General features: G+C 42.0%; 1 protein-coding gene across 1 annotated transcript in view; it reads right to left on the reverse strand.

The window, feature by feature from the left end:
* Nucleotides 1–25,707, reverse strand: part of ADAMTS12 (ADAM metallopeptidase with thrombospondin type 1 motif 12) — a 322,164-nt gene that overhangs the window by 23,997 nt on the left and 272,460 nt on the right. The window contains exons 18-21 of the mRNA XM_077816238.1: nt 15,459–15,669; nt 9,116–10,267; nt 6,708–6,860; nt 3,796–3,969 (exon numbers count right to left, since the gene is read on the reverse strand). Coding sequence (XP_077672364.1) covers nt 3,796–3,969; nt 6,708–6,860; nt 9,116–10,267; nt 15,459–15,669 — 1,690 coding nt within the window. The remainder of the gene's footprint in view (nt 1–3,795; nt 3,970–6,707; nt 6,861–9,115; nt 10,268–15,458; nt 15,670–25,707) is intronic.

Here is a 25,707-nt window from a genome sequence, read left to right on the forward strand (position 1 = left end):
AGGGGAGGCCAGGGGAAAAGGGAGAAGGTGATGTCTTTGATATCAAACATATATACACTTGCACTAAGGCTGAGATAGAAGTGAGAGGCAGATCTGTTGAAAGTCTCTGGGTAGGGATACAAGGGGTAAAGAACAAAGATGATGTCATGGTAGGACTTTACAGACCACCTAACCAGGAAGAAGACGTGGATGAGGCTTTTTAAAAACAACTAACAAAATCATTGAAAACACAGGACTTGGTGCTGATGGGGGACTTCAACTACCCAGATATTTGTTGGGAAAATAACACAGCAGGGCACAGATTATCCAACAAGTTCTTGGAGTGCACTGGAGACAACTTTGTGTTACAGAAGGTGGAGAAAGCGACTAGGGGAGAGGCTGTTTTAGATTTGATTCTGACAAATAGGAACTGGTTGAGAATTTGAAAGTGGAAGGCAGAAGGTGGGTGAAAGTAATCATGAGACGATAGCGCTCATGATTCTAAGGAATGGTAGGAGGGAAAGAAGCAGAATAAAGACAAGGAACTTCAAGAAGGCAGACTTTAGAAGACTCCGAGAATTAGTAGGTAAAATCCCATGGGAAGCAAGTCAAAGGGAAAAAAGAGTTCATGAGAGTTGGCAGTTTAAGGAGATGTTATTAAGGTCACCAGAGCAAACTATCCCAATGCGTAGGAAAGATAGGAAGTATGGTAAGAGACCATCATGGCTTAACCAGGAGATCTTCAGTGACCTAAAACTCAAAAAATAGTCATACAAATAGTGAAAATTAAGTCAACTTATGAAGTATTAATATATAAAAAACAAAAAACCCCACAAGCATGCAGGGACAAAATTAGAAAGGCTACGGCCCACCATGAGGTTAAACTAGCTAGGGACATAAAGGGTAACAAGAAAACATTTTACAAATACATTAGAAGTAAGAGAAAGACCAATGACAGAATAGGCCCATTACTCAATAAGGAGGGAAAGACAATAATAGAAAATGCAGCAATGTCTGAAGCGTTAAATGCCTTTTTTGTTTCAGTTTTTACCAGAAAGGTTAGCTGTGATCAGATGGCTAACATAGTGAACATCGGTATAAATGGGGTAGGCTCTGTGGCTAGACTAGGGAAAGAACAAGTTAAGAATTATTTAGACAAGTTAGATATCTTCAAGTTGTCAGGGCCTGGTGAAATACATTCTAGAATACTACAGGAACTGGCTGAAGAGATCTCTGAGAACTCATGGAGGATGAAAGAGATCCCAGAGGAGTGGAAAAGGACAAATATAGTACTGATCTATAATAAGGGGAATAAAGATGACCCAGGGAACTATAGATCAGTCAGCTTAACTTTGATACCCAAAAAGATAAAGAGCAAATAAACAGAAAATCAATTTGTAGGCACCTAGCGGATAATAAGTTTATAAGTAACAGTCAATATGGATTTGTCAATAACAAATCATGAGACAAGGTGGGTGAGATGTGATGTGAAGGTGATTTTTTAGCATCTGATGAATGACCAAACACATTTACGAATGGAGGGGCTCCTGAGCTGCAGAAGGGGCCCTTCTGAATTTAACTAGCTGTCTGGAATTCCTATTCCTTGAGAAGTTCACATGCATCACCAGCCAGAAATGGGTGAAAATGAAAAAAAAAAAAATCAAAAGACTGATTCAGGATGAAGACACATTATAGCTTCCTTACAAGCATCCTGCATGCCTGCACTGGGACCAAGTAAATCCACCGCTACCATTTGGAGTGTACTAAATACATCTTCCACTACCATTTGGGCTAACAATACAGGTGGCCAGGGACACCTCTACTGAGGCAGATGGTTTGATGTGGCTGAGTTATAAACTGTGCTGTACTTGCAGGAAAAGGAATGTAAGCTCCATAAAAGTTTCATACCCCAGCCATCTTTCTAACAGTAAGCATGTACCTAGTAAAACATTAATGCTAATTGCTTAACTTTTTATTCCATTTCCGTTTTGAATCGCACATGGTGCTGAGGAGCTGAGGCGCTAGAGAAATGGCGCAGCTTATGCCCCCAGTGGGAGCACACTACAATGCCCTGCTTGGAATAAATAATTTTATAGAGAGTAATCCTGAAGTCCCTCCCACTCTTAATATTAATAACATAAAATGGCAGCCGAAACATACCACCCTACAGCTCCAGAGCTTGTTGTACTGCTGCTTCAACTATGGGCTGTTCCCCTGAGCTGTCCCCAAACAGGTCCTCCGAATATGGACCCAGGATGTGATGTAGCTGCTCCAGCAGCGTAGTCTGATCCGGCAATGGCCTCAGCAGCAGGGTTACTTTAGGGTTTTGGTCTGGCAGCTGCAGGCTCTCCTCCGGTGCTGCCTGTGCTTCTGGGGTCATAAGCATGCCATTCCTGCTCAGGAGACTGTCATGCACCACTGGAGGCTGCATGCTTGGCGTGGTTCCCAGCACCTGATCAAATTCCTCACAGAGGAGGCAAATAGACAGGGAGTTCCCTAAGGTGTGGTTCTCATCCTTGGTTTGATAGGCAGTCTTGAGATGCTTGACCTGCTCCTGGCATTGATTGGTGGCCTGGTGAATCCCCAATGCTACCAGCCTCTCAGGGTATGTCCATACTGCACACTAAACATGGGCTCTGACTCAAGTTTGAGCCCAAGTCGCATTTCCAGCCACACAAAGATCAGTCTGATTCATGTGAGCAAGCACTCTGGAGCCAGGTCCTAGGTCCCTGCTCGGGGGTGGGTCATAGCCAGAGTTCCATTATGACTCGGGTTCAAACCCTGTCATTTTGCAGTGTGGATGGGGCAGGTCAAACTACAGATCCGAGTCAGAAGGTCTGTGTAATGCAGTATGGACGAATTAGCATGGCTGCAAGACCCGAGTGCAGCAATGGTGTACCCATGTTTACAATGCAGTGTAGACACTCAAGCTCATGCGGAGTCCATAAGCCAAGTTCCACAGACAGAGGCTAACTGTGCAATGTAGACAGACCCTTGAAGATTCTTGCATACACATGCTCATTTCTTGTGCACTTCCGCAAATCATAGGCCTTGCTCTCCTCACACCACAGATTTACCAGAATCCCGCTGTGTTCCTCTGGCCAGCTAGCAGCATGCTGGATGTGGGGCTTCTTCTTAGTGATGGTCATCGCTAACACAAGACAGAGTTGAGCAGTCCATGTGGAAAGGAAAGGTTAAATGCCAAACAGCTGTATTAGACCCAGGAGGGTGCTTCCCATTCCTGGGAACAGAGTAGGAAGTTTGGGTATAGAAGGGCTAGGTCACACAAGTCTAAGGAATTATGGGATAACATTGGCAGACCCTCCAAACATAAGCCTGGCAACCTGGACTTCCACTACATCCAGGCTGCAAAATGAGTTGGTTTTGATCAGTCCCAGAGTGGGACATGGGCTCAGACCCATACCCCTGGATGTATCTACAGGCCTGCATCCTGAGAGGTTTCTGATGTGTGTCAAAAGGCCTTGTGTGGGGGGGGGGGGGCGGGAGGGGGGCATGGGATGGGGCGGGGGAGTTCTGTTTAAACCTGAATCTGAGCAAGGGTTTACTATGCAGTGTAGACATACAATATATACCCAGATCCTGTAAGGGTATGCCAATTTATGAGTATTTCAGATGTGGTTTACATTTATTATAAGTGACCTGAGATCATAAGCAGAAGCTGCAGATCCTGTGATTAGATAATAGCTGCATCTCGTCCTTTGAGAGTAAATTCACATAATAGCATGAGCAATAATAGTCACTTTAATAATTGACAGTTATTGGCTCACTCTAATTGCTTGTTTTATAGGCCAATACCTCATTCCAAGGCTCCACACGCCATTCCAAGCAGGGCTCTGTATTACAGCTAATGCTCAGTTGTGGTTTATGTTCTAATAATTGGCAGTGAAAAGGCCGTAGAATTCGCTTATCACGAACATCAGTACAGTGAACGTCACGGGTTCTGAAACCACCACCGCAGTTTGTAGAGCACTGTGCACAGAATAGAAAGAAGCACATCTTTAAACCACAGACCTCTGACAGGCTAACATTTCCACATTCAGGGGGATGAATGCAAATGTTTGCCTCATGAAACATGACTGGAATTTCCTGTTCTTCTTAGGAGCAATGTATCATTAGGATGAAAAACTGTTTCTCATTGCAGCAGATCTGAATGTGCCAAAATTATTTCCTACCATCACTGGAATGTTTGAAACATCCATCAGTAATACAAATGCCTTGTTAATTAAGAAGCCCTGACAGTTGGTTCCAAAAAGTCTTATAATAAGAGAGTAATAATACATCATAAAAACCATCCCCACAATTAAACATGCAATAGATTCTAAACTGCTTTGTTTATCAAGTAAGAAATAAGCCAATCACCATTCAGGGTTTGGAGGAAATTCCCACCATCATGTAATGAAAAACAAGGGCATTGTGGGGATACTACATGTTCCTCTGGAATGTCTGGTAACAATGGTAAATGCTGGAGGCAGGGTGGACCACTGCTCTGGTACCTTATATTAAACTCCTAGAAACTTGTAGATTCAAGTCCCAAAACAATGAAGCATACGCCTTTAAAAAAAACTGATTTAATCCAGCCTTCTTTATACTGCCCTGCAGTGAAATGCAGCAATATTATTGTGATGGGTTCTTTATAAATGTTTCTAATAATAAATAATAACAATAATAATAACAACGAGTAATGAGAATAATAACCGCCACTCTCAAAAATCCACATAGCAAACACATATTTTTATATACGAGAGAGTAATTTGGTTTGTAGCACTAGATTCCAAAAAATAACAGGGTGGCTAATATGGCAGGAATTTTTATTACGAAGAGATTTTTACCTCAAATTAGCCACATGACATGTCTCATAATCCCTAAAATGTCTCCTGGTTACAGTACTTTATCACTAGCCTTGATTTTTAGTTTCTTTCTGTGATATAAACATAATCCACTTGTCACAGAACCAGTGACATTTATGGAGGGGAAAAAAGGGTGACATTCACCCCTGCACAGAGGACTTGAAGGCTCTCGTAAGACTGAGGGCATGTCTACACTACAGCCATAAGTTGACCTATGTTAGGTCGACTTACAGCCACTGCAGTCCACACCACCCTCCTTCTGTAGGTGGTGCGTGTCCTCACCAGAAGGACTTCCAAGGACTGAAGAGGGACAGTGTGGGCGGCTGAGAGCCCTCTGCACTTCTTCCTGCCTAGAACCCAGCTGCCTCCCAGAAGTGAGGGCCAGCTGCCTGGGCTTTTCGCCTCCCTGAGTGGGAGCCTCCGGGCAGCAGCCCAGCTGGGAGTGGGGAGCCAGGGGCAATTGGGCTCTAGCTGCCCAGCTTTCTTGGCAATTTCATGGCTCTCATGGAAGCTGTGAAACTGACAAGACAGCCAACAGCCGATATAAGTAATGCAGTGTCTACACACAGACATAAGCCCTATGTCCCTCATGGAGGTGGAGTTATGATGTGGCTAAAGTAGGGCTCTTACATTGATAGGACAAGGCAGTAGTGTGTACAGTGACATAATTAGGTCAATGTAAGCTGCCTTACATCAACCTAACTGTGTAACGTAGACCAGGCATAAGTGGTGTATTGGCCTTATGTGGACTTTCTGCACAGGGTGAATTTCACACACAAATCACTTATCAGTTGAGGTGCTCACTGATATGGTACAATTTTCATATCGCATTAACAACAGGGAGTCAACCTTTCTGGAAAACTTCCTGTCCATGGACCTAGCCCTGCTCCAATGGCAATGTCAGTTCCTGTGAACGGAACCAAGGGAAAGAGTTTGGGATCTAGCTTTCTTTTATTTTGTTTAATTGGTATTATTGCATATTGCAGACTCAACACATTGTTAGGGGTTTGGGGAACAGCATGGAAGTTATGGTGGCATTTTTTGATTGACTAGAGACATAAAATAATGAACTTATATACCATCACCAAAACATTTCAGGCCTTCCTCAGATATCTTAAAGCTGCAAAAAGGGATAAATCCCAGTCATTTTAATTTGCATATTACCTTTAGGAGTCATATATAATCTGACAAGAGACAATCTGTGTAACGGGAACAGGCTATGACTCTATAAAATACAATGGATAACCATTCTCTCAGCTACATTTTCCTTCAGTTCCTGAAAGAAGGCAATGATTTCTCTGAAGTTCAGGCAGCAAGGTTACAAGTATTTTAGGGCCTATTCCTATATCCACTTTAATCAACTCCACTGACTTTGATGGGCATTAGTTCAGGATGATAGTGAAGTTTGTAGCAAGGGGATGATGAGATTAAAATAGTCGGAAAATGCTACTGCAGACACAAGAAAAATGAGAGAAAGCATGCATACAGCAGGTGGTAGTTTTGCCTCATGAGATCTCTGTGAAATACGTTGTAAAATACAAGAAGTGATCATTGCTATATTTCTACATGCAAGATGTAACCAACATGTCCCCCAAGTTCCGCAATTAAGAGAGAACAGAATTTGCAACATATGTTTAGCAAAGGTTACCCAGACCATAAACACAAAATGAAATTAGCTGTAAATAAGCTAGCAAGGAAATTATCAAATGAATGCTGAAAGATCAACCAGGAATCATGTGTGCATTCACTCGGTAAATTATTATTTTAAATAGTGAGACATTTTAAATCTAAGTATAAAACTGCATGGTTTCTGAATTTAGTTAATTTACTGCTAACATACATAGTGCTGAATGATGTTACCTTGCTCCACGATCCTGTTTTCCAGTTAGCACATGGACGGAGATGACATCTTCTTGCAGGGTCAGGTTTTTTAATGTGCTGACAGTCAGATTCATTCTTACTGTTACATTCCACATGTCTCCAAAAAGCCCCCACACCACAGGTGGTTGAACACTGTACAGTTAAGAGATGAAAGGCAGAAGTCAGTTGCAGATTAATAATTCATTTGATAACTATGAGAGCAGGAAATGAATGAAACCAGAAGTTGCATGTGATTTGAAACGTCAATCATATTCACTGCAGAGAGCAATTAACAAAAGGTAATGCTCAGAGATGGGCATGGAATGAAGTACCTGCTGCCCACCCAGAAGCAGCATTAACTTTTCGGGCATGGCGAACAGTGCAGTGGTTTTCCAGCTTTTTCATATTGCTTAACACAAAGATCCTCTTGTGGATGACTTTTTCATTGTCCTGATTCCATAATGATTGGCCTGTCTTGCAAAAGGTCAGGATATTCAGGAGGCAGATTTCAAGTTACAGAAGCTGCCTCAGTTAACATTACATATAGCTTTTCTGCTTGGCTATGAAAATGAAGAGGAACAATCTTCTGATTTATAGCATGCACCACAGGTGCTGACTTCCCCGCTTTTCCCTGGGTGCTCGACCCCCGCAATCTGCCCCCGGTCCCGCCCCCACTCCACCCCTTCCATGAGGCCCTGCCCCACCTCTTTCCACCCCTGCCCGGCCCCCATTCCAACCCCTTCCCCAAAGTCCCCACCCCAACTCTGCCGCCTCCCTGTCCCTATTCCAACTCCTTCCCCAAATCCCTACCTCAGCCCTGCTTCTTCCCCACCTCCTCTCCTGAGTGTGCCACGTTCCCGCTCCTCCCTCCTTCCTCCCAGAGCTTGCTACGTCACCAAACAGCTGTTTGGTGGTGGCTGGGAGGTAGGTGGAGGAGCGGGGATGCAGCACACTCATGGGGGGAGGAGGAGGAGGAGGAGGTGGGTTGGGGAGGCGGGGAGCTTGGCTGACGGTGGGTGCAGAGCACCTACTAATTTTTTCCCATGGGTGCTTCAGCCTTGGAGCACCCATGGAGTTGGCGCCTATGGCACTATTCTTCTCTGGCAAACTCCTCCCACTTAACTAGCCATTCCAAATCTGTAAGGGCAGCCCAGCATTTCTTTTGTAATTGTTCAGCCCTTCATTGGACCTTCAACTTCTGTTTTTCTAGGGTCAGTTGTCAACATGCCTACCCTCCACTCTATTTCTCCTCTCGATTGCCAGTACTGCTGGTGACTGAAGGAGATAATTAACAATTAGAATTGATTGTTTGATGTTGAAAAATTTGTAACTACTGAATAACCAAACAGGAAGATGCGGCTGATTATAAAGATGACAAATTGCAATAGTGACCAAAAATCTCCATCATGTTGCATCTTTGGTGTCCTACATGGAATGAATTTGGTCATCCCAGTCCAGTTTCCAGGGGACATGAGTCCACATCATCCACCAAAAAGCCAAATTTTGCACCTTGCAGAGAGTCCCAAGACTGAGTTGACAGGAAGCTAGAATTACTTGCTCACTGCTTGCTCACCTTCTATATCAAGGCTGAAACACAATGGCAGGCCAACATGAGGAAGTTTCCACTGTCGCTGCCCGAATTGTAGCTGATCCGTGCTAAAAACAGTCAGTGAGAGGTGTGGGTTCAGGTGCCCAACTCTTAATGTAGGTGACATACTTCAGGCACCATTGTTTGAAAATATTGATATCAATTGATGCAAAAAAAAAAACAAAGGGGAAAATTCCTTTCTGACCCCAAATATGGTGATCAGTTAGACTGGAGCATGTGGGTAGAACCACCAGCCAGACAGCTGGGAAAGAGCCCTCCCCATTTAGTGTCCCTTCTCTAGTCGTTGGAGATATTTGCTAATAGCAAAGACATCGGCCATATGCCATTGTAGATAAGTTTATTGAGAGGATGGTATGATGAGGTTATCAAGTCACATTTTTTGTCCCCACTACTTCCCTTGGAAGTCTGTTCCAGACCGTCACCCATCTGATGGTTCAAAACCTTCAACTAATTTCAAGCCTAAAGGTATTGATGGCCAGTTTATATTCATTTGTTCTTATGCCAGCACTAGGCCTTAACTTAAATAACTCCACTCCCTCCCTAGTGTTTATCCTTCTGATGTATTTATAGAGACCAATCATATCTCCCCTCATCCTTCATTTGGTTAAACTAAACAAGCCAAGCTCCTTAAGTCTCCTCTCATAAGGAAGGTTGTCCAGTCATCTGATCATCTTAGTAGCCCTTCTCTGCATCAGTTCCAGTTTGAATTCATCTTTCTTAAACACGAGAGACCAGAATTGCACACAGCATCAGACTAATGAGTTAAGTCTCCACATCTTATGAGTTACAAATCACTTACCTCACTCCAGTTCCCCACTATCCAGTACACATCACCATGCAAAATATTGGAGATTCTTGCATAATCCAGTTCTGTGGCATTGGATAAGTTCCCCTCAGAAACTGTACTGTGGTTCTTTGGAGCATCTTCAAGACTTGGAGATTTTGTGCTTTGGGTATAATCTATCTCGTCAGAGGGTTCCATTTCTGTTCCATTTTCAAACTGGACTCTTGATACGTTATCAAACATTGCTGGCTTTATTGTAACAGGCTCTTCTGTGGTGGCCTTTTCTGTGACAGGTGTATCTATTTGCACGCGGATACTTTTTAGGTTCACTGTTGTTGAAGATGACAGTCTTTCTGCTGCTATGCTACTAGTAGACTGGGTAGAAGATTCATGTTGATAAAATGTTGGTGAGATTTTGGGAGTTGTAATGACATGAGACCTGATGTTTGGAGTTTTGCTCCTGGTTTTGATTGCAGGACTGCTTTCACCTTTGTCACTAGGGATGTCACTGGGTTTGTCATTGCCTTCTATGGACCGATCAGTATTGTCAGACTCTTCAGTTAAATAATCATAGCCTGGATTTACTTCTGGACTTCTGGTTAATGAGGTGGTGCAACTAGCACCTCCTGTCTGAACAACGCCCTCTTCTGAAGCAGAGTCCAGATCTATGTTAGACACATTTTTGACTTTTCTTATATTTTCAATACTTGAACTATTACTGACAGTACTATCTTGGTGTGACCTGTTTCCATTAAACACAAAGGGATAATTATAATCATTATTTGATCTGTTAGAATTATTTTGTAACGTTCTTTTTTCTATGTTGTCCTTTTTGGAAGAGTGGACAGGACTGGAGGAAGTAGAATCTAAAGCAGTTGTGCTTTGGGACTCAGGTATTTTTGTTGTTGTCTGGTATCTTTGGCCTAGTTTAGGGATGGGTATTCTGCCTGATGGGCCTCTTTTGGGATTAACTGCTGTCTTCCTGATTATGATCTTTCCTCTGTTGGGTTTCACTGGGGGTATCAATAGTCGTCTGGTGGAAGGACACTGCTGGAGGCCACACAGAGCCTTAGCATTTGGTCTCTTGAACATATCACACGGTTCATCATTGTTTTTGGCACAACTGATTTTACGAGTCCGTACCCCACCGCCACACGTAACTGTACACTGCAAAATAAATAGTCAATTTTCAGTCCCTGTCTCTTGATTCTCCTCCACATATGCATACACATCATTACCAAACGTGCATCTATCTATAAAAATCAATGTTCTTATCAAAATCAACAACAAAGTTTTCCCCTAGAAATAAGCATTTTGATTTTTACTAGGGGGGAGTTCTTCATGGAAGGGAGATTTGTAATACTTTCCCACATATTGTACATAGTGAATGTCACCCAAGGTGGGCAGAAATTATACAGATTAAATGATAAAGACAGCATCTCAAAGTGGGATCATTCCATTGCACGGAAAGTCTTAGAGCACACTATTTTAAAGTCCTGTTTGCACAATCCCCACATGAAGTTTAAGAAATGTCAGAGACTTAAAAAGTCACCACCCAAAACATGCCTGACCCGCTCAACTTTGGTTGCTCTCTGTCTCCCAGAGCTGCATTTTCATGTAATGTCCTTCAGCCTCCTCCAACTCCAGAAGCTAACCTGTGTTTCAAACTCCCCTACATACTCTTTGCTTCAATCACTGTCAGTCAGCATATTTTGTAAACGTTCTGCCTCAGTCCCTACCTTATTCTTAGTTTTCTAGATTCTTCTGCTCCCTTACGCCCTACAAGGAGAACCAGAAGGGGAAGGAGGAGTGTGGAGAATTCCTTAAAACCTGCTGAATAGGAAATGGAGCCAAAACGGCATTCTCTCAATCTGCCAATAAATGCCCCATTAGCGTGCTGAGCTAGCCTCCTGTTCTGTTTTTTGTAGCATGGATTCATGAAGAACGGATGCCAAATTAATGGAATTGCATGAATACTTTGTTAATACTTTATGAGGAAACCTGTGTAAGTTGTAACTTATTTTCTTTATCAGTCCAATATGCCAGTTGAAGGGCACACTCTATGGCCTAGTACAGAAAGATCTGTGAAAGGCCATGGGACCATTCTGTGCCATTCCATCCAGCACATTACATGGGGAGCAGTCCCTGTGTTCTAATGAGTTCAGGGTCTGCAATTGTGCCTGGCCCTTATGCAAAGGGAGAAGAATACTCCTTCTACCTTCCTCCCACACCCACAGGCACAATTTGGTCCTCAGTGACTGTAGCTAGCTACGGTTTTTCTGAAATTTCCCCACATTTCTCTAGCTCTACAGGTGCGAGCAATGGTGCTAGTGAAGATTGACAATTGGCAATTTAACCACTAGTTCATCTAACCCTGTTCAAAGCAGGTTGAGGTGGCATGATGGTAGAAACACCAGTGGCCAGGTTACAGAATCATATAAATGTAGAATTGGAAAGCACGTTGAAAAGTCATCAAGTCCAGCCCCATGCGCTAAGGCAAGATCAAGTAAAACTAGAAAAACTCTGACAGGTGTTTGTCTAATCTGTCCTTAAAAACCTCCAGTGATGGGGACCTAACAATCTCCCTAGGTAACCTATTCCAGAGCTTAACTACCCTTATAGTTAGAAGGTTTTTCCTAATAACTAACCTTAGTATTGCTTGCTGCAGATTAAGTCCATTACTTCTTGTCCTACCTTCAGTGGACATTGAGAACAATTGATTAATATCCTCTTTATAACAGCCCTTAGCATATTTGAAGACTTATCAGGTCCCCCTCAAGTCTTCTTTTCTCAAGACTAAACATGCCCAGATTTTTTTCAGAACTTTCCTTATAGGTCAGCTTTTCTAAACTTTTCATCATTTTTGTTGCTCTCCTCTGTCACTCTCCAATTTGTCCACCGCTTTCCTAAAGTGTAGCACCCAGAATTGGATGCTGTACTCCAGCTGAGGCCTCACCAATGCAGAGTAGAGCAAGACAATTACTTCCTTTGTTTTACATATGACAAACCTGTTAAATACTCTGGAATCATATTAGATTTTTTGGCAACGGCATCACATTGTTGACTCATTCAATTTGTGATCCACTATAACCCCCAGATTCTTTTCAGCAGGACTACCATCTAACCAGTTATTCCTCGTTTTGTACTTGTGCCTTTGATTTTTCCTTCCTACATGACATGTTCATAGGCAAACTAGGGAAATGTGGCCTAGATGAAATTACTATAAGATGGGTGCAATACTGGTTGAAAAACTGTACACAAATTTTATAAGCATATTCTTCACTCTATTATCCAAGTCATTAATGAAAATATAGACTAGTACCAGTCCCAGGACTGACCTTGGCAGGACCCGACTAGATACACCCTTGATTCTTGATAACTAGTAGCATTTTGGAGGATAGGATTAGAAAAGAAAACTACTCTTTGAGTAGTCTTTCAACCAGTTGTACACCCATCTTACAGTTATTTCATCTGAGCCCTACTGACTTGAATACATCTAACTTACCTAAATATTATTTTAAACTGTTCTTTCCCTATTTTGGCTTGCATTCCTTCCCCCTTGTTGTTAATATGAATTGTGTGGAGTACCTGGTCAACTTTTACCTTTTTAGTGAAGACTAAAGAAAAATAAACATTAATACCTCAGCCTTTTTGATGCCATCCTTTCTTAGTTCTTCTTCCTCACTATATATAGGACCTGATGGAGCCATATGGGCCTCTTACTAGCCTTCCTAACTTCCCTTCACATTAGGTAGTTTGCAGTTATGCCTTTAATATTGTCTCCTTGAGAAACTGCCAGCTCTCCTGAACAAATTTAATCCTGTGGTAGGTCACCTACCAGTTCTCAGAGTTTGTTATTCTGCTTTTCTGAAATCCATTGTCCTTACTCTGCTGCTTTCACTTCTTCCTTTCCTTAGAATCATAAAATCTATTATTTCATGATCACTTTCGACCAAATTGTCTTGCACCTTCAGATTCACAACCAATTCCTCCCTGTGCATCAGAATCAAACCTAAAATAGCAAGTCCTCTGCTTACTTCATTCCCTTTCTGAAACAAAAAGGTTGTCCCCAATAAATTGCAACAGCTTAATGGAAATTTTGTGTTTTGCCATATTACTTTTCCAACAGATGTCTGGGTAGTTAAAATCACCCATTACTCCTTGATCTTGTGTTTTGGATATTTCTGTTGTTTGCTCTAGAAATGCCTCATCCACCTCTTCTTCCTGATTTGGTGGTCTATAGTAGACCCTTCCCATGATGTCACCCCTATTTTCCTCCCTTCTCTTTTTCCCCCAAATTCTTTCAATTGGTCTGCCTGTCACCTCCTTCCAGACCTCAGAACCTGCATACACATTCTCCCTTTTTTTCCTGCCTGTCCTTCCTGAACAAGCTATACCCCCTCTACACCAATAAAGCCATAATTTAGCTTATGTTCTACTACTTCCACTCCTTCCTGTTTATTACCCACACTCCTTGCATTTGTATAAAGACATCTAAGATGTTGAGCAGATTCCCCCACTCTATACAAGCACTATTCCCATTGCTAGCACCTGCTGAGCTGTACCATTACTGGAACTTTGGAATTTTTGGAATTTCCAAAAATCCTGAGTAAATAAGGCCAGTGAGCTTGATAAATGTCTACATATTTTCTCTGTAGATCACAGCTGCAACAATACATTTAATCTATAACTCTTTCTTTAAAGAACTTTGAAGATTACGTGTGGGACCAGATCCTGAGCTATGCTCATTTACTTCTGTTGAGGTTCTGTCCCTTTTAATTAATTTAAATGGCTAGCACAAGATTTTGATTAAGGATGAAGATGACAACTATTGGCATTGTATTCATGGCTTCTGAAGAAACTAACTAGTCTCATTCTAGCCTTCTTACCAGTCTGACCCAGACATTTTGGCTGCGATTTTCAAAAGTTCAGATTATTTGGATGCTAATTCCTATTAGTTTTAATGGGAATTGGATGTTCCAAATTCAATTATTTTAATGGGAAATGGGACTCAATATATCCCATAAGTAGCTTTGAAGATCTCGCCCTTAAACTGTGGTTGACACTCAAAAAGAATTTAGAATGACACGGTAGCTGTCCATATTTCTATGTGCCTCTTTGAATGCTCTAGTCCTGTATTAAAATTAAAGTGTTCCCATTGATTTTAGTAGGATGAGAAGGTGTTGAACACCTTGCAGGATCAGGGTTGTGGATCTGCAGAGTTCTAAGGAGCGTGAAGTCCTCTGAGAGATGAAAGGCTCTAATAATGTAGATATCAAATGAGTTTAATGGAGTCACACATTGCAGATATGCTCTACTATTTTAAAACAAATTTGATAGAGCAATTTTTTGATGACCTCATTCTATGGTCTACCGTCTGACACTAAAAAAACTGTACATTATTTACTGACCACTTTAAGGATGTGCAGACAGTCTGGAGTTCTGACAGACAACTGTAATCAAGGGAAACATAACAAGGTCAAATGTTGTTGCAATACAAGAGATACGGCTTACAAACGAGAATTAGAGCTTCGTGTGCCAATATAAGATGCTACAAAATCTCCCAGATCTGCTCCATAGCAGTGCTGATGTCTGGACTCTGAAAGGGTTTGAATATGCAGATGCTTGGAAGGCTCTTGCTACTTAGCTAGTCAATGTTTGTTAAGCGTGGCAAATATGAAAAGCACTATGTAAATGCTAAAGTTGAAATAGAAACAAGCCTCAAAGTTAAGAACTGGATTTGGATAGAAAGTTTGGCATGTCTATATCAAGTATTTGGTCAGGCTCATTTTTGGAGGTATTGTTATTGTTGTTATGGCTGATGTTACCACTAAGAAGCCAGCCTGCAAGACCCTAGAGATTTCTGCTACTGCTCAGCACAGGGGTGACACTAGTGTCTGAATGGCAACCTGGTGTCAGAAGAAGGGTCATCATTATCATTGCTTTTATCCATCACTCCTTTATTGTAGAGACAGGCCTTAAACAAATATCTAGAGCTATCTATCTTTTTTTCAGAGCCAACCCCCCATCTTACTACTTCCAAACTCGAAATTCAAATACCAAGTCTTTCGCCATGATTAAAATGTTCAGATTTTGAGTTAGGATTTGGCCCATTGTAGAGACAGATTTTAACTCAGAATTATTAATTGAACCTGGGTATAGAGCAAGGCTTTGGTTTAGGTGTATAGCTGGTTATATAGGTTCATTATCAATTCTGGAGAGATGGGAACACTGGTAACTTGCGTCTCTTTCTTACATCTCCCTTCTGATTCCTTCTGAAGAGATGTTCCACCTTGAAATTTTAAGTCAGGTGGAGACAGAACAGAAGCGTTAGTTCTTTCGACTGCCATGCATTTACCTCAGTCCAGTTGCTCACTGTCCAGTCAGATGGGCATAGAACATCTCTGTTGCATGAAAAGTGGGTCTTTGGTTTAAGCAGATGCTGGCAGTCTTTAGCAGCCAATACCTGCTCATCAGATCCCACTGTTTGGAGGCAAAGGACAGTTCGTTTCTTCTCTCCTGTTGGGCCACAGGTGGTTGAACACTTCTGCCATTCTCCTGCCCACCATCTGCAATCCAAGTCAAAGGGAATGCAGAACATCAGAAGGACAAAAACATTAATCCATTGCAGGCACGCTAGATAAAGAGCTAGCTTTGGGGAAGCTCAGACAATACAGAAGAAGTAACATAATTAAGAGTTCTGGGCTTGTATTTAAGTTCTTCATAGAAAATATTAAGCACCTAACTTTCCCGCTCCGTTGTATGCCAAGTATCTGATGGGCAGTTCACACACTGATCCTGTATCAGCAGTAGACTCTGAAGATTATTTTTCTAGAATACCTAAGAATATAAGCCATATTCAGGGGATTCTTCCAAACCTAACTATGACTGATATCTGTGCTGTCCAGGAAGTTTTGTATTTTGTTTATTCATTCCTATTGTTCACTTGCTCATTGTTTATTCATTCCTATTGTTCACTTGCTCATTATGATCTTACTGAAAGCAAATGAGAATAAATTATTAGGTCCATAGTAATGCCAATAATTAGAACTGGAAGAGACTGAACAGGTCATCTCATTTGTTCCTCTTTCAAAGGATTGTTCACTATAGCACATTGTCCTGTGCTTTGTTTAGTTTTAAATGACAACATTCAGGCTTCTACTGCTTCCTTTAGGGCAATACTTCACATTGTAATAGACCTCACAATTAGATTTTTCTTTAGAGTCACCCTGCTTTATCCTTTCCACAATTTCATCCAATTATTTGCTGTTATGTTTTCTGGGGCCATTCTATACGATCAGATACCTGCATGGCTGGCTTGCATTATAAGAGAGGGCCAAGGCCATCTGAGAAGCATTGACATTTTGTGATTCACCTTGAAGTACCTTTATTAGGTTTTGCAAAATGTATCTAATGAGCTCTGGGTGGCCTTACCATTTGCAGGGACCCAGGCAAGAAGGGGGCCACAAGTTGCTGAAATGGACGTTTGGCCCAGCTGTGAACTACAAGTCCATGAAGGCATCATAAACAACAACATGTGCTTCTTGGGCTCCAGGCATGCCCTCTGAAGCCTCACATTGGCAACTAAACAGATGCTTGCAAAGTCACAGGGACTGATTTAGAGGTGTAAGTAAATGCAACTCTACTGGAGTGAGTACACTTCAATGAGCCCTGGTTTTGACCTAAAATCTATACCATATGTTCGATTTCTTTCTTCTTAGTAATAGTTTCATAGTAAGACAATCACACCATTTTTCTACAATTGTCCTTTAGTTTACAGACGTAGGAGGTCCCATATCTTCTCCTGGGTCTCTTTCCCTGACTATATGAGTTGCCACCGTCAATACCAATGAATAGCTACAAGGTCAGGGAAAAAGAGTGAGAATATAGCTCTATAGCCTGATGGTTAGACTGCTCATCTAGGATAGGGGAGACCCAAGTACAATTCCTGCTCCAATGACTATTTAATTATTTAGATATGGTAGAACACATTCAATAGGAGATATTGAGAGAGTCCCACACCAGGCTCGCTCCAGAGTCCTAGGGTGCTCTCCTGCAGCGTAGAAGACTGAAATGCAAATCCCTTCTCCACATCAGGCAGAGGGGGGAACTGAACCCAGATCTCCCACACTCCAGGTGAGTACCCGGGACTCAAGGTTGTAAGAAAGGCATAAAACATTGTGTGTCAACATGACCAAAACATTTTGATTTTTCTGTTTTGTTGAAGCTATGCAGCAAATTGAACGTGACCTGAAAAAATTTGTGAATAGGTTTGGGTTGACAAGAACTTCATTTTTTGATGAATCAACTATTCACTGGGGAAAAAAATCACCCAGCTCTCTACCTATCACATTAAAATATCTTCTTTCTTCACCCTAGACTTCCCTTTCTGATTGTTTGCTTTCTGAATCAAATTAAAAGCTAAAATAAAATAGAAGTACAGCTCAGAACATGAACCAAGGAGTTACATTTTGTTCTAGATCATACAGATTTATATCTGGAGTAATTCCAATGAAGTTAATACATTTGGAGTTACACTGGTTTAATCATGAATTTGACCTATTACTTGTTAAACTGACAGTACTACACAAGAAATGCTAAGAAAGAAATAAGGGCTTATTATCCTAGCATTTCCTGGTTTATCGTCTACCTGATTTTAAGACATGAGCAGGTATATTTAAGGACTAACACAATTCCAAAATCTGTAGGATTCATTGGTCTGTAGGTTTGTGAGGAATTATCAAGTTGCAGTGGGGGAGGTTTAGATTGGATATTCAAGTTGCAGTGGGGGAGGTTTAGATTGGATATTAGGAAAAACTTTTTCACTAAGAGGGTGGTGAAACACTGGAATGCGTTGCCTAGGGAGGTGGTGGAATCTCCTTCCTTGGAAGTTTTTAAGGTCAGGCTTGACAAAGCCCTGGCTGGGATGATTTAACTGGGAATTGGTCCTGCTTCGAGCAGGGGGTTGGACTAGATGACCTTCAGGGGTCCCTTCCAACCCTGATATTCTATGATTCTATGCAGGCTTTGGTGGTGATACAGGTGTGCAGTACTGACTACATTTCAAAATAGCCATGTCCTGAGTCCCCAAAATAGCCAAGACTCAACAAGGAGGGTTAAGCTCTGGCTACCAATGTGGGAGCTCTCATTGACCCTCTGGGCAAAATGTAAAAGGATCCAAACTCATGGATGCAACTCCATTGGCTTCAGTGGATGAGCACATGCTTATACAAGGTCTAAATTTTCAGTAAGAGTTCATTATAGCCCGAAAGAAACATGCCTAGCTCATAAGAGATGGAATCTAAATGTACACTGAAATCTTTGAGAACAGCAACTGAGAGTGAATCACTAAGTACCAACATTAATTATTTGGGACAGAATTCAACGAGTACCAAAATAATGCCATTTCCCACATACTGTGTAGTGAGGAGGCGTGTAGAGAGTAACAGAGAGGGACCACAGAGAGTAACAGAGAGGGACCACAACATGCCCCCGGTGAGCTGATCCAGGAAAGCCACGTCCACCCCGCCGGAAGCGGAAAGGTGGGACAGGAAGGGGAAGTACAAAAGGCGGGTCCTACAGCTCAGTTGTGGTGGAGCCACCAAAAGAGACGACACATCCCGCTTGCTGCAGGAGCCTGCAGAGGCGCTACCGAGGCTGCCTTCTGAGGACTGGCTGGATCTCCCAGGACCTATGGTGGACCAAGACGCTGAGGAGTTGCCAGGGCTGCTGCCTGAGGACTAGCTGGATCTCCCTGGGCTGCCGGCCGACCAAGACGCTGAGGAGCTGCTGGGGCTGCCACCTGAGGACTGGCCAGAGCTCCCTGAGATGACAGATGCAGGTACACCAAAGGGGGACAGTAGGAAGCAGCCCAGGGAAGCCAGGCAACAGTCTGGTTGAGAGCTGGCCTGCTACAAGATCAGCTTGTTGCAGGCGGATCCCCGCCTCCCCCTCCTTAGGCCTGGAGACCTGCGCTCCTCAGGCAACCCTACCTGAGCCCCATAGACTCTCTTGGTGCTCACCCTTACCCGAGCCTCTAGACTTTATGGGGCTCACTCCTACTGGGGCTCATAGACGGCATTGTTGCTCTGCCCTGATTGCAGGCCAGAGCCCACTCATTGCTTTGCTGCCCTGCCCTGACTGGGCCTGGGGGCTCATAGACTGCCACACTGTTCTGCCCGCCAGAGGACCAGAGCACTAGATGAAGCTAATTCCCCACGTTGAGCACCTTTACAGGTACGCAACAGCAATGAGGTGTGGCCTCCCTCAGAGACTGAAAGAGAGGGACGACCGCCCAGCCTACAACTGAAAAAGCAAAACTACTCAAATGAAGTTTAAAAGTACTTTAAACAAGATCATTAGGTGTACCTGAATAACTATCTGTGGTTTAAGAAAATGTTCCCACAATTCCACTTTTAATCTTGTTTTTAAACAAAAACAAAACAAAATAAAACCAAGCACCTCTGTTCAAAAAAACCTTGGCTGCTTCATATGGACACAGAATTAATATTTTGAATTCTAGTATACAATATGAAACAGAACCAATGTCTACTATACTAATTTAATTACTGTGTTCTACCTTTGATATTTCTGTACACACTGCTGACTGTATTAAATGTCATTCTGAAAGCACTTCAATTCACTCTGACTGAACATCTGACTTATTCAATTACCTGATCAGGAGATTTCAGCTGTGTCACCAAAAAGCGATAATGTGCCTCTCTGCTGTCACTTCTTACCATTTCCTCTGTTAGTCACAGGACAAATATTTGTATCAGTTCATTACCTCTGGGAAGCTAGCTATTACTTTTTACATCACTGTGGGCAAAATATTGCTTAATACAAAAGCAGATTAAAGGTAAAATAAATACTCCCATGTTAATAAATACAAAATAAATTATTATGGTGTCAGGTTTCATTCTTTTTCTGCCATGCATCCTATTCTGCAATACATCATTCTTTGCATTTCTTACCTCCCCCATCCTAATCTTTTTCTCTAATTTAGCTCTTCAGTTTCCACTCCCATCCTCTATCCCCTGATAGTTTCACTCAACTGCAAAAGGGCTGTCACTGATATGGGGTGGCTGACAGCTATTTATTTATAACCATACAATTAAAAAAAGACTCTGAGCCATCAAGCTGTGCACACTTCTAATTTATGTAACCATCTGTTCTCATCACTGGTCCTCCTATGTTCCCTTTCCCATTCCCATCAATTGTTTGGTGCATTTTCTCTTAAATTAGATAGTAAGGCTTTGGGGCAGGAACTCTTTTCCTACATGTTTGTACAGTACACTGGGACCCCAATCCTGACTGAGGCCTCTGGATCTTACCACTTCTGTGCTCCTGCATCTTGTCTCTAGGAGCTTCATTTCCCCTCCATGCAGGTACAAACAGCAAAGTGAAATTGACAAGTTGTTGAGAAGACACTGCCAAATCTTCTCAGTGGAGCACAGCAGTAAAGTAAAGAAAAATACTGAATCAATTCACTTTGTACGATGCTCTCACTTCCCAGATCTTCTTTCCAGCTCTTTTTTGTAACCTCTACTGTTCTGTAAGGCCCTGATCCAGCTAGGCACTTCAGCACCTGTGCAACTTCAAGCATGTGAACAGTCCTATTTACTTTAATGGAACATCTTGAATGCTTCACGTTACTTATGTGAAGTGCTGAGTGCCCTTCATTCCCACAGACCTCAGCAGTATTCAGCACCTTGAGGGAGCGCTTAGCAGCTTGCAGGATGAAGCCCTAAATTCTTAGTGTCCATCTTTCCCTTCTCACATACACACATTCTATTGCTGATACTTTTTCTTTACTGGGTGGCTCTTGCCACCACATGTTATCAGCTTTCAATATAAAGCAAAAACCGTCACCCATATTCCATAAACTGATACATTGTCAAAGGACATAGCTAGATGTGGACTAGTAACATGTAAGTAATAAGGTGTTACACATAAAAAGCTAGGTTAAAAGAACATTATGGTTGCAAAGTCAAGCACTCCAGTTAGAAAATGTCAGAATGAAGGTTGCTGGTGCATCCTCAGTTTAGCTCCCTTGTACATATGCAGGACAACATAGTCTTTAATTACATCGAGTCATACAGTCAGAGTTCAAGGACAGAAGGGACCACTAGATCAGCTAGTCTGACATCCTGTATATCACAGGCCACCAACACCACCCAGCACCCACACACTAAACCCAACAATAGAAATTAGACCAAAGTATTACAACCCACAGAGGACTAGACTATTATGTACCATGGGGAGAGAATAGGAGGGACCAAGGTGCACCAGTGTCTGAGGCCGGAAATGATTAAATGAGATATACCCAGATAATCCTGGCAAGTGACCAACACCCACATGCTGCAGAGGAAGGCGAAAACGCTTCCCAAAGTCACTGCTAGTCTGATCGCAGGGGGGAATTGCTTCCTGACTCCACAGTGATCAATTAGACCCCGAGCATGTGAGCAAGAACCAGCCAGCAAGCACCTGAAAGAGAAAACTCTCAGTGTCACTCAGAGACCTGGCCCACCCTGCCCAGTGTCCCATCTGCACCCGTGGCCATCCCAGATACTTTAGAGGAAAGAAATAAAAAAACCCAGAATACACTGGTGGTGGTGAGGAATCGCTTTCTGACCCCTGGAGGTGGCTGACTGAAACCTTGAAGGATGAGCTTTCAGGAACATAAAACATAAATCAGAAGGAAGCCCCAGGGCTGCTGAGCTCTGACCCCCAACATCACAAGCAACCTCATCACACAATAGCACTCATGAATTTGTCCAGCTGTCTCCTAAAACTAATTAAGTTGTTGTTTGATTTTATACTATTTTTCCTGTGCATTGGTTTAAATGATTTTCCTGCCATCACATAGGTACTCTGTGGCAGCGGCATGGATAGAATCCAGCTCTCCAGGGCATCAACCAACTGCCTTGGTCTTGAGACCCACCCTTTCTTTTCCTGCAATCCCCTGCCTCATTCACTACACACCTTCCAAATTTTGCAAGAACTGAGACCGGGGTCCTACCAACAACAGCCTCACTCACCACACGACCCTGATCCAGTTCCATCCAGTGCACTGAATGAGGCAGGGTCCTGTGGAATAATAGTATTGGGCCTGTGTCTAATGTATCATAATGCATATGCACAAGAGGGCCGAATTAAGGTTGCACAGGCAATTTTCTGCTTCCACAAACTGAGTAATGATGGCCATGTTAAGACACTACACTGGGACGTTGACAATCTGAGTTCTATTCTTGTGTGACCCTCAGAAATCACTTAATTTCTCTGTGCCTCATTCCTCACCACAAAAAAAATATTGAAAATAATAATGTTTCCTTTTTTTTAGCATTTGACTGTCTCATGTGTTTAGATTGTAAGCACGTTGAGGGAGAGATTGTCTCTGATGGTGTCATGGATAGCACACTAGACTAGAGTGCAGGAGGTCTGGATTCAATTCACATTGACATTGGATAAGTCACTTTCCTCCCTGTGCCTCAGGGATACTGCCCTCCTTTGTAAAGCATTTTGAGATCTACTGATGAAAAGGCATAGGTATTACTATTACCATGTTTTTGTACAGCACCCAGGACAATAGGGCCCCAATCTTGGCTGTGACCTCTAGGGATTATTGGAATCCAAATCATAACAATACTCTCTGTCCTTTACAATTGCTGGAATTTACTAAGCAAACTGTTAGCAGTGGTTAAAAAAGTTTTTCTCCTAAAAGCAGCAGCAAGCTTCCTTGAGAATGTCAGAACACCGCTGAGATGGCAGGAAATTGAAGACTTCAAATTATCTATTTATGGGCATTCTGTCTGAGCAGGTATTCATGTCAAAAAAGGGCCAGGGGAAATTTTCTTTAGACGGAAGGAAAAAAATTTCTGTTCACTTGGTATCATAGAATCATAGAATATCAAGATTGGAAGGGACCTCAGGAGGTCATCTAGTCCAACCCCCTGCTCAAAGCAGGACCAATCCCCAACTAAATCATCCCAGCCAGGGCTTTGTCAAGCCTGACCTTAAAAACTTCAAGGGAAGGAGATTCCACCACCTCCCTAGGTAACGCATTCCAGTGCTTCACCACCCTCCTAGTGTAAAAGGTACAGAAGAGAAGTAAGTAAAGAAAATACATTGTTCTTTCCTTTCAGGACAATACAATGAATTTTATACTGAGCATCTATAAAGATAAACACCTGCTTACCAACCAAGCAATATAATTGTAAGTTACATTGGTTCATACCAGTATCTTTCTGTGCTGATGCCTGTCAATATCACTCTAGTTAATGGGGCTGTCATAACTGCATTTCCATCAAATGCTACCTCCCCATTGTAGGAGTCAACCATTTCTGTTCTACTCTGATTTGACACTTTACATATTTGTGTGCAATAAAATATTTTAGAAATGTCTTATGTAGCTCCAGATTATTTAACTAGAGAATGGGCAAAAGAGTTTTATCACATGCTCCCAGTCACCTAAGCAACATGAATGTTTGGACTCTGACTTCTCAGAAACCTGTGAGTTAACCAGTTTCCAACTTCCTGGAGTCTATTAGCTGAGAAGGTGGAAGTCAAGACATGACCCTGAGCGACTTGCAGCCATGCTGGTGATTATGTACATTTTATCAAAGGTAAGCTGCACAGCAATAGAATGGAATGTCTTCCAGTTCCTGTATGATTCAGTTTGAATTCATAGTCTGATGGCTAATCTTATGCTCACGTGTTTTCAGTCCATGGGATCCAATAGATGGTAAGGAAGTTATCTAAAAAAACTTCCTCATGACTGCTTTAGATAATATATTTCCATTGAGAAATTGATCTGCATGTTGGAAGGTGGATGACCAGCTAATAAGAGCATTGCCTTTGATGGTAACTTAGTTTCGGGGGCCAGGAAACCCAGGGGTATGGTTACATAGCCAACCAAAGGTCCATCCATGACTGCATTGTGTTTGACCCTCCAAATCCCTTCTCAGTTCTTAACAAGGATTGAGTATAGTCAGGCCTGTATCCCTAGAATCTCTGACAGATTCAGCAAGTGAATACTTCCCTGTGCACCCTATTTTCAAGGGCAGAAATACCATCTCCCTCTGTCACTCTGATTTTCTTCAAAACAAAGAAACTGCTTTACTACTACTTTACTTTCCTACTTTGAACTGCTATCGCGCCTGCCATAGGCGGATCCAGAAGAACTGCATCACGCCACTGAAGATGCCATCCATCGCCTGGCTAGATGACTATGCACATGCTAAACAAATAAATATTCTGCAGAGAGGAATCTCAGCTATCCTTCTGGATTGCAGATGACACAGCTGTAGGGGCCTAGCTGTAGGTTTCAAAGCTTTAGAAAATAATTGCAATAGCTCACTATGAGTTCATGGCTAGTGTGTGTGCACGCATGTGCATGCATCACTGGCCATTGTGGAATGAAATGTTAGCACTAACTCAGTCTGTGATCATATTGCCTTGTAGTGACAAGTCTATAAAGAGGATATATTGCTATAAGGCTTGATAGGGAACAGCAATCCCCCATTCGCTCAAGTAGCAGAGCTCTGTGTTTTTAGAACAGGGGCTCCTAAGTTCCATGTTTCATGTGGTGTGTGTGTGCTTTAAATGCAGCTACAGATTTATTATTCTGTTTCTTACTTATTCTTTTTTTAATCATCAGAAATCATGGCTACTCTATGATTTTGTGCTGATTTTCCAGGAGCTCCTGTACATCACAGGCAACTAATTATCACAACTAAGAAGAGATAAATAAACAACCAAACCCCTATCACTATGTTTTATGACTCTCCTGCATTTTACTTTATCAGTATTTTACTATTATCACTATTACTCTATAAAGGACATTTACCAAAGGAGACAGAAAGAACTGTAAATGGTTTTAGAATAGTCAGTCAGACTGGGATTAAGCTAGATCATTGCTTCAGCAGTGTGCAAAAAACTAGGCACAACAAGGCATGTTTAACATAATTCTATAATCACTAAGAGATGATTTACAGCAATCTAATTTCCTACAGCAGGTTCTGACTGCTATTGAAGAGAAACAGTGATTTCCAAATGAAAGCAGCAGAAGCTAGATAATATGGTATTTAAGGATCTTTTAACTTCTGAATAACCCAGTCATTTCTCTTTGGGACTTTGGAATAAAGAGCTTAATTTATATTTTTTATAAATATAAATGCTCCTGTGTGTTCAGTTTAGCCTTAGCTATTATGGAAGCCATTAGTTAATAAGTTTCATTCTACTGTCAATTGACTTCCTTGGCAATTTGCACAGATTTACAACCAAGCTGCGTTCTTTATACTTTTAAAATGATTTACATAGGCTGTAACAGCATTCCTAGATATTTCCCCAAAGAGACATCATACATAACTGTGAACTGCAGGAACAAGTAATAAAACTATTAATCCCCCTAACATCTGTACATTATTTACTATATAAAAGCAGCAATATCCGTCACGCAATTCAGTGCTGACAAATGCAAAGTTATACATAGCAGAAGGAATAATTTTGACTACTCCAGCCATGGCTTGGGTTCTAAATTCACTGGAACCACTAAAGAAAAAGCCTTAAGAATCATTACAGTCAGCTCAATGAAAACATTTGCTTAG

This window comes from Eretmochelys imbricata, chromosome 5 (assembly GCF_965152235.1).
Source record: "Eretmochelys imbricata isolate rEreImb1 chromosome 5, rEreImb1.hap1, whole genome shotgun sequence".
Taxonomy (NCBI): Eukaryota; Metazoa; Chordata; order Testudines; family Cheloniidae; genus Eretmochelys; species Eretmochelys imbricata.